The sequence below is a fragment of the Rutilus rutilus genome, assembly GCF_951802725.1.
Source record: "Rutilus rutilus genome assembly, chromosome: 1".
NCBI lineage: Eukaryota > Metazoa > Chordata > Actinopteri > Cypriniformes > Leuciscidae > Rutilus > Rutilus rutilus.
The window spans coordinates 25,326,395-25,341,296 of NC_140209.1; the positions used below are offsets into that span (position 1 = coordinate 25,326,395).

Genomic DNA, 14,902 nt, shown 5'->3' on the forward strand with positions numbered 1-14,902 from the left:
AAAACAGGAAGTTTGTCACGGATTTTCAAACCCGTAGAGCTCATACGGAATGATCAGTGTTTCAGAATTAGATAAATAATAGTGTTTTATTTATAAATATTTCTTTAGAACTAAAGTGTGGCTTTACGTGTCGGTTATTCGCATATTCACGATCTTTGACTCTGAGGAACTGCTTCATCAACACTAAAGCTTGTCTAGTCCAGAACACAGACAGGATTTAATTTTTACACTTGAATCCTCAGATCTGGATCCTAATCATCCAGACAGAACCAGAACCAGCGGGTCCAGGGCCGGATTTGAAGTTTGAACGATGATCAGCTGATCGCTCGTGCTTTTGTTGTTGAGGCTGCGGTCCGGTTTCTATTGGTAACGGGCACGCGCACAGATTTCACCATAAACACTCCGTTTCTCCTTCTGGGAATCAGATATGGTAAACATCAACTCTCTTAATTATATAAAACATAACATAGCGTAAAGCGAAAAATGTATAAATGCAACAATACTTCAGTACTGTACAATAAAACAAACACGTGGTGACGGTGGTGTAGTGGTTACAGATCTTCTGGGCTCGTAACACATTTTCACTGTTACACAAGTAGTTAGCCTACATGTTGTTATTATAGTAATTACAATTATAAATTATGCATAATTAATTACATGGAACTGAACCTAATCCTAACCCTATAGTAAGTACATGTAGTTAATTATTATTCCACAGTATTTAAATGTATAATGAATTACACTGTAACAAGGACACCTTAAAATAAAAAGCGTTACCATTCAATCCACATAGGGTTTAATCTGTTAATTACTAAACCTGTAATAAATAAATAAGTGTTAATTTATTAACAGTATTTAATATGTAATTATTTTAGACATCTTGTAATTTAACGTTTTTTCTATATAAATGCTACAGTATTTAAATATACAGTGTATAATATACAGTAGGGAGAACAAGTATTTGATACACTGCCAATGTTAGAGGTCTGTAATTTTTATCATATGTACTCTTCAACTGTGAGAGACAGAATCTAAAACAAAAATACAGAAAATCACATTGTATGATTTTTAAATAATTAATTTGCATTTTATTGCATAACATAAATATTTGATCACCTACCAACCAGTAAGAATTCCGGCTCTCACAGACCTGTTAGTTTTTCTTTAAGAAGCCCTCCTGTTCTCCACTCATTACCTGTCTTAACTGCACCTGTTTGAACTAGTTACCTGTATAAAAGACACATGTTCACACACTCAATCAAACAGACTCCAACCTCTCCACAATGGCCAAGACCAGAGAGCTGTGTCATCAGGGATACAATTGTAGACCTGCACAAGGCTGGGATGGGCTACAGGACAATAGGCAAGCAGCTTGGTGAGAAGGCAACAACTGTTGGGGCAATTATTAGAAAATGGAAGAAGTTCAAGATGACGGTCAATCTCCCTCGGTCTGGGGCACCATGCAAGATCTCACCTCGTGGGGCATCAATGATCATGAGGAAGGTGAGGGATCAGCCCAGAACTACACGGCAGGACCTGGTCAATGACCTGAAGAGAGCTGGGACCACAGTCTCAAAGAGAACCATCAGTAACACACTACGCCGTCATGGCTCAAGCCAGCGCATGTCCAGGCCCGTCTGAAGTTTGCCAATGACCATCTGGATGATCCAGAGGAGGAATGGGAGAAGGTCATGTGGTCTGATGAAACAAAAATAGAGCTTTTTGGTCTAAACTCCACTCGCTGTGTTTGGAGGAAGAAGAAGGATGAGTACAACCTCAAGAACACAATCCCAACCGTGAAGCATGGAGGTGGAAACATCATTCTTTGGGGATGCTTTTCTGCAAAGGGGACAGGACGACTGCACAGTATTGAGGGGAGGATGGATGGGGCCATGTATTGCGAGATCTTGGCCAACAACCTCCCTCAGTTAGAGCATTGAAGATGGGTCGTGGCTGGGTCTTCCATCATTACAACGACCCGAAACACACAGCCAGGGCAACTAAGGAGTGGCTCTGTAAGAAGCATCTCAAGGTCCTGGAGTGGCCTAGCCAGTCTCCAGACCTGAACCCAATAGAAAATGTTTAGAGGGAGCTGAAAGTCCGTATTGCCCAGCGACAGCCCCGAAACCTGAAGGATCTGGAGAAGGTCTGTATGGAGGAGTGGGCCAAAATCCCTGCTGCAGTGTGTGCAAACCTGGTCAAGAACTACAGGAAACGTATGATCTCTGTAATTGCAAACAAATGTTTCTGTAACAAATATTAAGTTCTGCTTTTCTGATGTGTCAAATACTTATGTCAGGCAATAAAATGCAAATGAATTACTTAAAAATCATACAATGTGATTTTCTGGATTTTTTTTTAACATTCCATTCATAGTTGAAGAGTACCTATGATCAAAATTACAGACTTCTACATGCTTTGTAAATGGGAAAACCTGCAAAATCGGCAGTGTATCAAATACTTGTTCTCCCCACTGTACAGTGTTTTGTAAATCATTGTTCTAATACAATTTATACAGTCCTGGGCCATGTGATATGATTCTGAGGTTTAATACATAACAATAATAAACTGATAGTAATGTAGTAGTATAAAATGTATCTCCTCTTCCTCTTTTTCAGACTTCAAAGCAGAAGAAGGGTCTCAGAGGTGAGTTCAGTTCAGCTGGTGTGTGTTTGTGTTTCTCTGTTGTGTTTGGTAGTTGTGTGAGCTGTGGTGTTTTCGTCGTCTCTCAGGCGCTATAGATGACGTGTTAGGAGATCTGCTGGGTGGTGACGATGATGAAGGTCCGGTGAAGGTGCGATCGCCTGCGCTTGTGTCCAGCAGACCCGCGGCCGTCCTCACGTCACGCAGCGGGAAGAGGTGTGTGTGTGTGTGATGATGGATGATCATTGAGCTTCATTTGAGCTGCTAAAGTGCATCACAAAGCATCTAGTATGAGTGTCAACAGTCTGAGAGATGAACTGAGACACAGATAGAGTCCGTCACCTGTGTAAACGGCACATAAAGATGCTGTGTTTGTGTTCAGGTCACTGCTGGATGATGATTTCTTCAGTAAACTGGCAGAAGAGGCTGAGAAAGAAGAGGAGGTGAGACACGAGCTGCAGATCAAACACCTTTAATCACTCGTCATATTCATAAAGCACTTTAAAAACTACAGAGTTAACTTAAATGCTGTACAATTAAAAGAAACCTAGAAAAAACAGGTACAACGTTTAGATAATGCTTTTTTTACAGTGTCCTTGTTACACGTTACATGTAGTTACTGTAGTAATAACTATAAATTAAGCATACTTACACGTGACTAAAACAAACCTAAACTTAACTCTATAGTAAGTGCATGTTGTTAATTAATATTATAAGTACTTAAATGTTTAATTACAGTGTCATTAAAATAAAGTGTAACCCACATTTATTAGTGTAAAATTCACTATTTGACGTATTAATAAATAATACAGGCAGCTCATTTCTAGATAAATCTATCAGATGAAAGTCCAGATTAACTTACTTAATTAGTGATATTTTAGCATCATTGATATATCATTATAGTGTTTATTACAATGTTGGATTAGTTTTTGTTTGTGTATTTTCTATTTTCTTTTTGTTGTTGTCATTTTTATTAGATTTGTTTTTTAATACGTGTGGTGTTGGGGAAAGTTACTTTTAAAAGTAATGCGTTACAATATTGCGTTACTTTTTATGGAAAGTAATGCGTAACAATTTTTCTTAATTTTTATTTCAGTTTTGGTTATTTTAGTACTTCGAGTTAAACTAAACGAGAATGAGAAATGTTGCCTTAGAAAGTAAAATAAAATAAGTTTGTTAAAAATATTTCAGTTAATGCAACAAACATATTTTTTTATGGTTTCAATACTAAATTTAAACTTTTAGTTAAAAGTTAAAGTATTTTCCATTTTCATTTTAATCATGTTTTAGTGATTTTGTTGTGTGTTTTGGTCATTTTATTAAATTTTTTTTAATGTCTATATAATTTTATGTATTTTTATTTTTATTTCAGTTTTAGTTTTTTTTTAGTACTTCACGTTAAACTAAACAACAAGGAATATTGCCTTGGACACTGAAAAAAAAAAAGTTTGTTAAATTATTTTAGTTTAAGTTTATTTTTATTTTAAGCATCTAAACTCTTCCGCCTCTTCTATAAAGACTCTTGATCTCTTCTATTGGACATTTCCTCAGTGTGTGTGTGTGTATTTGTGTCTCAGGTCTCTGATGTTTCTGAGGCCGATCCTGCCGCTCTGCTAGACAGCATGAAGGTAAACCAAGCTGCTTTCTGATTGGCTGAAATATGAGCTGTGACGTCATCAAACGTGTGACATCACTCCGGTTTTGTTCATTCCAGGACATAGATGACATGGATGCGGATCTGTTCAGCTCGAAGAAGAAGCCGAGCTCAGCTCCGGCCCAGAGGAAAGAAGTGAAAGGAGGAGATAAGAGCAAAACCACAGGTACGTTTCCTTACAGTGAGATTTGAACAAATGATGTGACTGTTTTTAAAGCGTTTCATGTGTTTTTACAGAAGAAACGGTGAAAAAGCCCAGTTCGGCTCCGGCCTCCACAGCGAGAGCTTACAAGAAGTTCAGCTTTCTGGGTAAGAGCAGAAACCACGACTGTCTGACAGCGTTAACAGGCTTCATGAGGGTTTTGATGTTCTCCATTTGCTCCATTTTCTGCTGCATGTGGTTCAGATGATGAAGGTGGGGGTGTTGATCCTCCTCTTCCTCCTCCTGGTGATGAAGGTATCACATCAACGCTTTAACATGAACCTCTGTGAGATAAATCACTGAGAACCCGTTCTTCACGTTTCACAGGTAACATGGACGGCTCGTTGGATGATTTATTGGACGATCTGGAACACAAGCAGAAGACGATGAAGAAGAGTGAGCCGCCGCGCTCTTCCTCACCAGTCGTTCCTCAGAAAACAGAGCGGAAGAGGGACGATCTGACGTTTGATGATGCAGATGATCTGATGGACGCTCTGGGCTTCGGAGAAACGCACAAATCAAATGGAAATGGACCGACAGTGAAGAAAGAGAGGTAGAGTATGTCTGGACTCCTGTTGAATTCTGGGAGTTTTTCCTCCCTTTGGATGAAATCACTAAAAAGTGCTGCTTTTCTCATCAAAATAATAAAATTCAAGCCACTGGGGACAATCATAAACAACCCTGTTAGTATAGATTGAGCAAATAATAATAATAACTAATTTATACATTAATCATTCATATTAAATACATTTTATTATATATAATCCAAGCAAACAGAAAACATTTCAGGTTCGGTCAATAATAAGTGTTGCTTTTTCCACTTTTTTTTTTGTAAATTTCTAAATGTTTGGATTATATATAACAGAAAAGTATTTAATACTTATATTAATACAACAACAACTTCTACTACTACAAATGCTATTGTTATTATTATCACTATTAAGTACTTATCTGTTATAATCCAAAGAATCAGAAAAGCAAACATTATTATTATTAACATTATATCATTATTTACATATAATTTATTTTGGGCTCATTCAAGAACCAGTGCCGCTTTTTCCATTGCTTAAGTAACTTTTCTTTCATTTTATGGTCATTCATAATTTTATTTTATTTATATTATATTATATTATATTATATTATATTATATTATATTATATTATATTATATTATATTATATTATATTAATTAATTTATTTTATTTTAGTCTCTTTCAATAACCAGTGCTGCTTTTTACATTGCCTAAGAACATTTTTAATTATTATTTATTAATTTAATTATTTTATTTTATGGTCATTCTATAACCAATGACACTTTTTCCATTGCAATTTTTTATTATTTATTTATTTATTTTTATTTTAAACAAATTGTAATAACCAGTGCTGCTTTTTCTTGCTGCTTTGCTTGTCTTGAATATTTGTGTATATGTATTCACTTTGTAGGCTGTCAGTCAGTCTGAGTGCAAAACCATTAAATATTAATTTGTCTTGAGATCGCATAATTCAGTTCATTAACATTTAAAGACAATGTTTGTCTTATATAATCTTGCAAAAAACATAGTTAAGAAATAGAAAGGGCATGAAGCCGAAATGGTTTGGGATTGTTTAGATCATATATAGAAATGCACACTGCTCCTACTTCTCTGCTGTTTGTGACTGTGTGAACTGAGAAGCAAGCGTCTCTGATGCCAGTGTGTCTGTCCTCCTCACCAGTGATCCTCCTCTGAGAGCTCGCACCAAACTGGACGAGATCTTGGGCCGAGGGACGTCTCCTCGTCTGCTGGAGAGACCCGTGACGGGAGAGAAGAAGGACACGCCACAGACGGAGAAACCACCGGAGAAGAGCTCGACGGGAAGAGGTCAGGATCTCGACTCCAGAGCCACAGATCACTCAAGAGACAATTAACAGAGAATGATTTAATGTCACACAAAAGCATTTGAGCATTCCCATTGAATGCATGAACTCATTGATTGTGTACATGAGTGCAATACAAGTCACTTTGCATTAAAGCATCCGTCAAATGCATTAAATCTGATCTATAAATGATTGAGATCTATAAAGGAGCACTAACACTGGTCCTGCCGTCTGCAGCCTCTCTGATGGACGAGGAGGACTTCACGTTCGGCTCGTATCAGCCCACGATGGCTTCGACTCCAGAGGGACGTCAGCCCCGGAGACAGTCTGTCAGGTGAGGAAACACACAGAGACGTTAAACTGCAGAAAGTGTTGCTCTTTGTCTTGTTTTCTTCTTAAATCAAGAGATGCGAAAGATGAGTAGTCTTGTTTTCTGAGAAACTGGTCAAAATGAAGGTAGTTTATAAGAAGTCTGAAAAATGATGATTTGAGAAATGTTGAAGGTGTCTGAATAAATTTTGGTTTGACTGTATATTGGTGTATCACTGTATTGATTCATTGTATTTGCATAAATCAGTTTCATTAAAGCTAAAAAGCTTGTGTTTGGTGTCAGATTCTCGACTGAAGACGTGAGCTCTCACTCGCCCGAACACAAACCCAAACCCTCCGTACGCGCCGCCCGGCCCAGATCAGACTGGCTCGGCCTGAAACAGGAAGAGGAAGAGGAACAGATGAAGGAGGAACCCAAACAAGCCAGACAACCTGTTCCAGAGGCCCTAAAGCCTCCAGCGTCTCCATCATTACCGGCTCGAGAAGATCCACCGCCCGCACCCTCGTCTCCTAAAACCATCTCGAGAGACGAGGACCAGGACTGGCTCTCTGGAGCGCTGAGCCGCAGGAAAACACAGCCCGTCAGCCAATTAGAGGAGAGAGAGAGGAAACAGGAAGTGACGTCGGGTCCGGCTGAGGCAGTGGACGTGGTTCTCAGGTGAGGGTTTGTGAATGAATGTTGGGTTGGACTGGATCATGATGCAAAGGTTTGCTGTAATGCGTGTTGTGTTTGCAGCTCTAAATCAAACGTCTCGTCAGCCTCACGAAGACGAGCGGACGAGCCTCCCGTCCCAAACACAGAGCACAGGTACAGTCCACACTAAACACTGCTGCGGTCATGTGATTCATGTGGCACTAAGTGTGTGTGTGTGTGTTTTCCAGCAGAGAGTCCACTGGCATCTCTATCCAACACAACACAAGCACAGAAACGCAACATAAACCTGGTACAGTCAAACATTATATTATTCAACTCTTATGAATTGTACAGGACTCTTACAGTCATGGAAAACTTTGAGATTCCCAAGTCTGGAAAAGTCGCGAAATGTTACCAGAAATTGCTCTTTTTACTTCTAGAACATGATTATCCAATAAAATCTATAAAATAAAAGCTATACAATTCCTTGTCCGATGATCACAAACATCAGGTGAATGAACTGGTGCAAAACAACTAGAGCTTTAGTGGTATTTTCCTACCGGATTATGTGAATGTTTTCATTCATTTCAGCTGATTCTGATTTCTACGGTTAGTTTCTATTCCTGTTACTAAAGTCCCTTCAGGAAACACCGTTAGTCTGTTGGCAATTCAATTACAAAAGTGAATGATTAAAAAAAATTAAAATCACCAAATAATATTTAAATTGAACCAACGATTCATTTATTTCAATACTTATAATAATGCATTATTAAATATTACCATGGCGTATATGTGTGTTCTTAAAATAAATTCAGTGAAATAACAAAAGTAATAACAATAATAATAATAATATGTATAAATAATAATGATAATAATAATAAAATGTATTATGAAAATTAAATATGAACTTTATGGTATAAATATTTTTTATTAGATTTCAGTAATGAAAATGTTTTCACATTACATAAATGAGAATTTAGGGACCTTTTCTTAATTATCATGAAAATGCATGTTAAAGTAGAACATCTGTGTATGATGTGAATGTGTCTGATTAAAACATCTGTTTTTTCAGTGTTTGCACCAGCGGAGGGCGCTGTACCTGTGACCCAAACACACACACCTCTGCCTGCAGACAACCTACAGCAGCTGCTCTTACAGCAACAGGTCAAACACACACACACACACACACACACACACACACTCACTCACCTCTGCCTACAGACAGTCTACAGCAGCTGCTCTTACAGCAACAGGTCAAACACACACACACACACACACACACACACACCTCTGCCTGCAGACAACCTACAGCAGCTGCTCTTACAGCAACAGGTCAAACACACACACACACACACACACACACACACACACACACCTCTGCCTGCAGACAACCTACAGCAGCTGCTCTTACAGCAACAGGTCAAACACACACACACACACACACACACACACACACTCACTCACCTCTGCCTACAGACGGTCTACAGCAGCTGCTCTTACAGCAACAGGTCAAACACACACACACACACACACACACACACACACACACACACACCTCTGCCTGCAGACAACCTACAGCAGCTGCTCTTACAGCAACAGGTCAAACACACACACACACACACACACACACACTCACTCACCTCTGCCTACAGACGGTCTACAGCAGCTGCTCTTACAGCAACAGGTCAAACACACACACACAACACTAAACACTCTCTAATGTGAATTCAAATTCAGGAGACTAATGAAGGGATTGTGTGTGTGTGTGTGTGTGTGTGTGTGTGTGTGTGTGTGTGTGTGTAGTTGGCTCAGTCTCATCTGTGGGGTTTGAGCGGCTCTCTGGACGTGAACGCACACAGACACAGAACAGACACGGACCATCAGCACGCAGACGTGACGTCACTGCAGAAACGCATCATTCAGCTGGAGGCACAGGTACACACACACACACACACACACACACACACACACACACACACACGCTTTACTCTGCATTACCAGGTGGGACGACATATGCTAAAACAGTAGTAACTGTGGTAAATGAAAATGTAACTACTTAAATCACAAAAACTATTAAAATTAAATGAATTGACACATAAGAGAACATGTATGTGTTGTTAAATTATTAAAATACTCACTTCAAATCTCATGGAGGCTTCAAGTAAATATGTCAGTTTGAAGGGGTTCGGTTTATGGTTCAAGCTAAATAAGGTGAAACTAATGCATTAATACAGAATGCAACCGATGTGTGTTATAAGTGTGTTTGTATCAGCTATTTTAACGTGTTTCGTCTGATCAGAATGCAAAACAGAATGACCTCAGACATGTTGAGTCTTCGGCTGAACGCGGTAACTGAGCCTTCGTGCGTGTGTGTGTGTGTGTGTGTGTGTGTGTGTGTGTGTGTGTGTGTGTGTGTGTGTTCAGGTGAGGAGCTCACAGCTGGAGAGAGATCAGAATCAGATGCTGTTAGAGAGTGTTCAGCAGAGACACAAACAAGACACTGAGATCATGGAGAACATGCACAGGTAACACACACACACACACACACACACACACACACACACACACACACACTCACTCACTCACTCACTCACAGACACACACAGATCATGGAGAACATGCACAGGTAACACTCACTCACTCACTCACTCACTCACTCACTCACTCACTCACTCACTCACTCACTCACTCACACACACTCTTACTCTGTCACTCTTTCTCACTCTCTCTCTGCCACTCTCTCACTTTCTCTCTCATTCACTCTCACTTTCTCTCTCACTCACTTTCACTTTCTCTCTCACTCACTCACACTCTCACTCACTCACACTCTCTCTCACTCACTCTCACTTTCTCTCTCACTCACTCACACTCACTCTCACTTTCTCTCTCACTCACACTCTCTCTCACTCACTCACACTCTCTCTCACTCACTCACACTCTCTCTCACTCACTCTCACTTTCTCTCTCACTCACTCACACTCTCTCTCACTCACTCTCACTTTCTCTCTCACTCACTCACACTCTCTCTCACTCACTCTCACTTTCTCTCACACTCTTTCTCACTCACTCACTCTCTCTCACTCACACTCTTTCTCACTCACACTCTCACTGTCTCAATCACACTCTCTCACTCTCACACTATCACTCTCACACTCACTATAACTCTCTCACTCTCACACTGACACTCACTCTCACTCACACACACTCTCACACACTGAACCCATGGAGAACATGCACAGACACACACACTCACACTGTGTTAAAAGAGTGTGGCTTTTCTTTACACGCCTGTGTTCTGGTCTCAGAGCGCGTGTGAAGCTGCTGGAGGAATCGTCTGCTCAGCGAGAGTTGCGCTCGCGTCAGGAGAACGAGGATCTGGTGGAGAGACTGGCGGCCGTCTCACGTGTGGCGGAGCAGGAGCGAGTCGAGATTCAGAACCAGCTCCAGCGCAGACTCACACAGAGCCAACAGGACCGAGACCGAGAGGTGGAGAGACTCAGAGACCTGCAGAGGTGACGCACACACACACACACACACACACACACACACACACTCAGAGCCAACAGGACCGAGACCGAGAGGTGGAGAGACTCAGAGACCTGCAGAGGTGACGCGCCCGCGCACACACACACACACACACACACACACACACACACTCACACAGAGCCAACAGGACCGAGACTGAGAGGTGGAGAGACTCAGAGACCTGCAGAGGTGACGTACATAAACACTCACACACACACACACACACACACACACTCACACAGAGTCAACAGTCAACCCATTTATTGACTTGACAGCTCTCCTGTCCCCATGTTGAGACAAATCGAAGTGTGGAGGCGTGTAAACATGATGGTTATTGTAGTTCTAGACTAAATGTGAGCATGCATTTACTTATCTCACTTGTTTCAATATTCCTCAAAATAAATAAAATGCAGAATCAGAATACTATGCAAACCTCCAATAACTAAATATGTTAAATAAAACTAATTTGTATGCATTTAATCTCACTTTTATTGACCAATGTTCTTGCTTCTGACCTGCTTCTGATTCAGGTAAACCATAAGCAAAAATGAATATAGATTTTTTTAGTTTTTATTGGTAAAGTAAGTGTTAAACTTTTTTCTCCTGCATCCTATTCCTCTGTTATCCAGAAATGGCAGCAGAGCTGGAAGGTTTGTTTGAGCGGCGCCCTCTACTGTACACACATGAATTTGCAATTCCTTCAGCCTGAGGCTTATTATTTCACTTTTGGTGTGAAAGGGTCTTTACATTTGCCCAAAAATATAACTTTATTGTTATAAAAAAAACAAGCCCAGCCCAGGTGGAAAAAAAGTAACGCAAAAGTAATGTAACCTGTTACTTTTCTAAAAAAGTAACTAAGTAACACAATTAGTAAATTTTTAAGGGAGTAACGCAATATTGTAATGCATTACTTTTCAAAGTAACTTTCCCCAACACTGCTCTCACACACACACACACACACACTCACACAGAGTCAGCAGGACCAAGACAGAGAGAAAACTCATTCTGTATGATTTATAAGCTGTTTTGTCACAGGGATTGTCAGTTTTAAGTTAATTTGTCAATAATTTAACAACATATTCATAGTGTCAGTTCTCTGATGTCAGTTAATGGTCACGTGACATGTAGATAAACATAAAATCTCATCTTTTCTTTAGTATACATTTTATTGTGAATGTTTTTAATTACTGTATTCAGCTTTTCATAAATAAAAAAATATACTTTTGCTCAAACGTTTAAGCCCTTTAAAAGTTGATGATGGTAACATAAATAAACAGACGAACCCACCCGAGTGTAAACCGAGCTGGTTTGTTTGATGTGTGTGTGACAGGAAGTCCATCCTGGAGATGAAGAGAGATCATGAAGAGCAGATCCAGCACCTGAAGAAGCTGAAGGACGAGGAGATTGACGCCGTGACCAGCGCCACATCCCAGACCAGGTGAAGCCCGCCAGCGATCACACACACACAGAGCAGACTCTTGCCCGCCCGTCAGACGCCTCTCATCATGTGTGTGTGCAGGTCTTTGACGACCGTCATCGAGCAGATGGAGCTGTTCTCCCGCAGGCTGGGCGACCTGTCGTCTCGTGTGGAGAGTTCACATGAGCACACGACTCAGGGAATCGAGCTCGGAGCCAGACAGAGAGACCAGCAGCTCAGAGGTACATCTGTGAACACACACACACGCTACACCACATCTGCTCATTGTTCGGCTCTGTTTACACCTGGTGTTAAGATGCGTTTCGGGCGATCGGATCACAAGTAGACGAGACAGACACGTTCACGTTTACACCTGGTGTTTTAATCCATCTCTTTTGTCCACTTTCAACCACTTCTGTCCTGATGTCTTCGAGGGGAGGGTCTATGGACGGGTAAATGTATGGCTTTTCAGATCTTTCCATCTAATGGACAAAATAAGCTCACGCAGTTTACATATGAACGCACCGGAGATGATGGAAAAACATACAGAGAGCATCAGCTTTAGTTTCTGCTCTGATATCCACAAGACCAACCGAACACTGTGAGTGTGTGTTAGAAATCAGGAATGGTGAGAGAACATTGTGATTGGTACATTTTTCATCTTCAAACCAAGCCTGAGTCTTCAGTCGACAGTTTAAATCCCGTCTGGCTAGTGGACTTCTCATAAATGTTTACTCATTAGTTCAGTAGACGGAGATCAGACGGTCTTCTGTGGCTGTTTGAACACATTCAACCACATGAGCGTTTACACTACGAAAGCAATCTGGTCGAATGTGTTTTCAATTACCTCTGGAAGTGGTAAAAAGTGGACAAGCCGTTTACACCTGTATTTAGTGTCTTCCACCTGTGAATTTAGAAGCGCATAAAGAACTATAGGTGTGCAATGAAAATGCATCAAATAATAATTTTTTTCTTGATGAACTATGGAAGCATTTTTCTGCCACAGGATAAAAAAAATAAAAAGGTAACTGCGACTTTATCTCACAATTCTGACTTTATTACTCAAAATTCTGAGAAAAAAAGTACGCTTTGTGAAATAAAAGCTCGCCACTGCAAAAAAAGTCAGAATTATGAGATAAAATATCACAATTACTCTATTTTTTTTATTCCTTCGCGTAAACAAGCTTACATAATCAAGGGATATGAGGAGACAAAATTATTTTATTAGAATACAAAAAAATATAATTATGGCATTATGTGCATAGAATTAAATGCCAGATACAGTTCATTTTGTAACCAATAATGACCAGAAACATATGTGTTCTTAATAATGCTGGACAAGCCCGAAACACACCGGGACTCTTATTTTGAAATGTGTTCTCATTCAAACATATGAGGGAGATAAAACATGCACTCTTTCAACCATCTAAAATACATTTCCGTATAAACACCATGAAGAAAACAGTCATAATTCAATCAATAAGCAATCTATTAGCATTAAATCTGCAGTATTCAGTGATTGTAAACTCCTATGAAGCCACACAACAGTGCCAGTGCCATGTGTTCACTTTGAATGCGCAGCGATCATATTTATTTAATGATAATAACATCGCCTTTTGAAATTTAATAGTCATATTAAAGCATATTGTGATTCCTGTTTTACAACCTCAAATTTAAGACCTCTTAATATGATCATTAAGACTTTTGTTATACCATTTAAGATATTTTTTTACCTGAAATATGAAAAAACTGAATTTAAGACGTTTTAAAAGACCCGCGAGGACCTAATTAATATTTGCACGCGTGTTCCTGAACACCTTTTACAGTTCGCACACATCTATTTTAGTCGTAACTCATAAATGTGAGTGAAACAAACGAGCTGATGTGACTGTGTGTTTGTGGCTCTCAGTTCTGCAGGAGCGTTTGAGTCAGCAGCAGCGCGAGATGAGCGACGAGAGGTCACGTCTCAAAGAGGTCATCGCCAAGATGGACACACAGCTGGGCGAGCAGCAGAGACAGCTGGAGAAGGTGGAGAAACACCACCGCATGCACAACACACACTCAGTGTATATGCTCTGAACGTGAATAAAACATCAGTCAGAACACCAGACTGTTTAACAGTCGCTTTTCCACCGTCGGGCTGAAGAACTTAACTGACCAAGCACACTATTTGAGCAATTGTAAACACAAGTTAATAATAAAATTAAAAGAAATATACTAGACAGCAACAGTATCGGCCCAGATCCGGACCACATCTGGTACATGTGGATTCCAAGTTATGTTTTAAAGGTCCCATGACATGAAAATGTCACTTTATGAGGATTTTTAACATTAATATGAGTTCCCCTAGCCTGCCTATGGTCCCCCAGTGGCTAGACATTTTGATAGGTGTAAACCAAGCCCTGGGTATTTTAGAATCTTGCGAATCTTCCCTTTATGTCGTCATAAGGGGAAAGGTCACCTCCCCTTTCTCTTCTTTGCCCGCAAAGAGAATTTGGCCCGCCCATGAGAAAATGAGCTGCTCGAGCGTGATATTGGTTTTTCCTCGAGAGACATCATGGCTTGCAAACGAGCGAAGCATGGCAGTTGCTCAGTGTTTGGATGTACAAGTTAACACAAAAGTATTTTTTTAGTTCCTTCATC

At 40.1% G+C, this 14,902-nt stretch overlaps 1 protein-coding gene across 8 annotated transcripts in view; it reads left to right on the forward strand.

Moving 5' to 3' along the window:
* fbf1 (Fas binding factor 1) overlaps nucleotides 1-14,902 on the forward strand; it is a 214,230-nt gene that overhangs the window by 191,992 nt on the left and 7,336 nt on the right. Inside the window, exons 1-21 of one of the 8 annotated variants that reach the window (XM_084387517.1) lie at nucleotides 23-430; nucleotides 2,619-2,646; nucleotides 2,733-2,859; nucleotides 3,026-3,086; nucleotides 4,221-4,271; nucleotides 4,358-4,463; nucleotides 4,535-4,606; nucleotides 4,704-4,754; nucleotides 4,827-5,052; nucleotides 6,212-6,357; nucleotides 6,591-6,687; nucleotides 6,967-7,341; nucleotides 7,420-7,491; nucleotides 7,566-7,627; nucleotides 8,390-8,916; nucleotides 9,121-9,252; nucleotides 9,742-9,842; nucleotides 10,623-10,829; nucleotides 12,173-12,280; nucleotides 12,362-12,501; nucleotides 14,169-14,287. In XM_084387517.1, the coding sequence (XP_084243643.1) occupies nucleotides 428-430; nucleotides 2,619-2,646; nucleotides 2,733-2,859; nucleotides 3,026-3,086; nucleotides 4,221-4,271; nucleotides 4,358-4,463; nucleotides 4,535-4,606; nucleotides 4,704-4,754; nucleotides 4,827-5,052; nucleotides 6,212-6,357; nucleotides 6,591-6,687; nucleotides 6,967-7,341; nucleotides 7,420-7,491; nucleotides 7,566-7,627; nucleotides 8,390-8,916; nucleotides 9,121-9,252; nucleotides 9,742-9,842; nucleotides 10,623-10,829; nucleotides 12,173-12,280; nucleotides 12,362-12,501; nucleotides 14,169-14,287 (2,811 nt within the window). In that variant the 5' untranslated portion in view covers nucleotides 23-427. Of the gene's footprint in view, nucleotides 1-22; nucleotides 431-2,618; nucleotides 2,647-2,732; nucleotides 2,860-3,025; nucleotides 3,087-4,220; nucleotides 4,272-4,357; nucleotides 4,464-4,534; nucleotides 4,607-4,703; nucleotides 4,755-4,826; nucleotides 5,053-6,211; nucleotides 6,358-6,590; nucleotides 6,688-6,966; nucleotides 7,342-7,419; nucleotides 7,492-7,565; nucleotides 7,628-8,389; nucleotides 8,917-9,120; nucleotides 9,253-9,741; nucleotides 9,843-10,622; nucleotides 10,830-12,172; nucleotides 12,281-12,361; nucleotides 12,502-14,168; nucleotides 14,288-14,902 lie in introns of those variants that run through there. The other 7 variants (XM_084387520.1, XM_084387518.1, XM_084387521.1 and 4 more) reach the window with 7 other exon arrangements.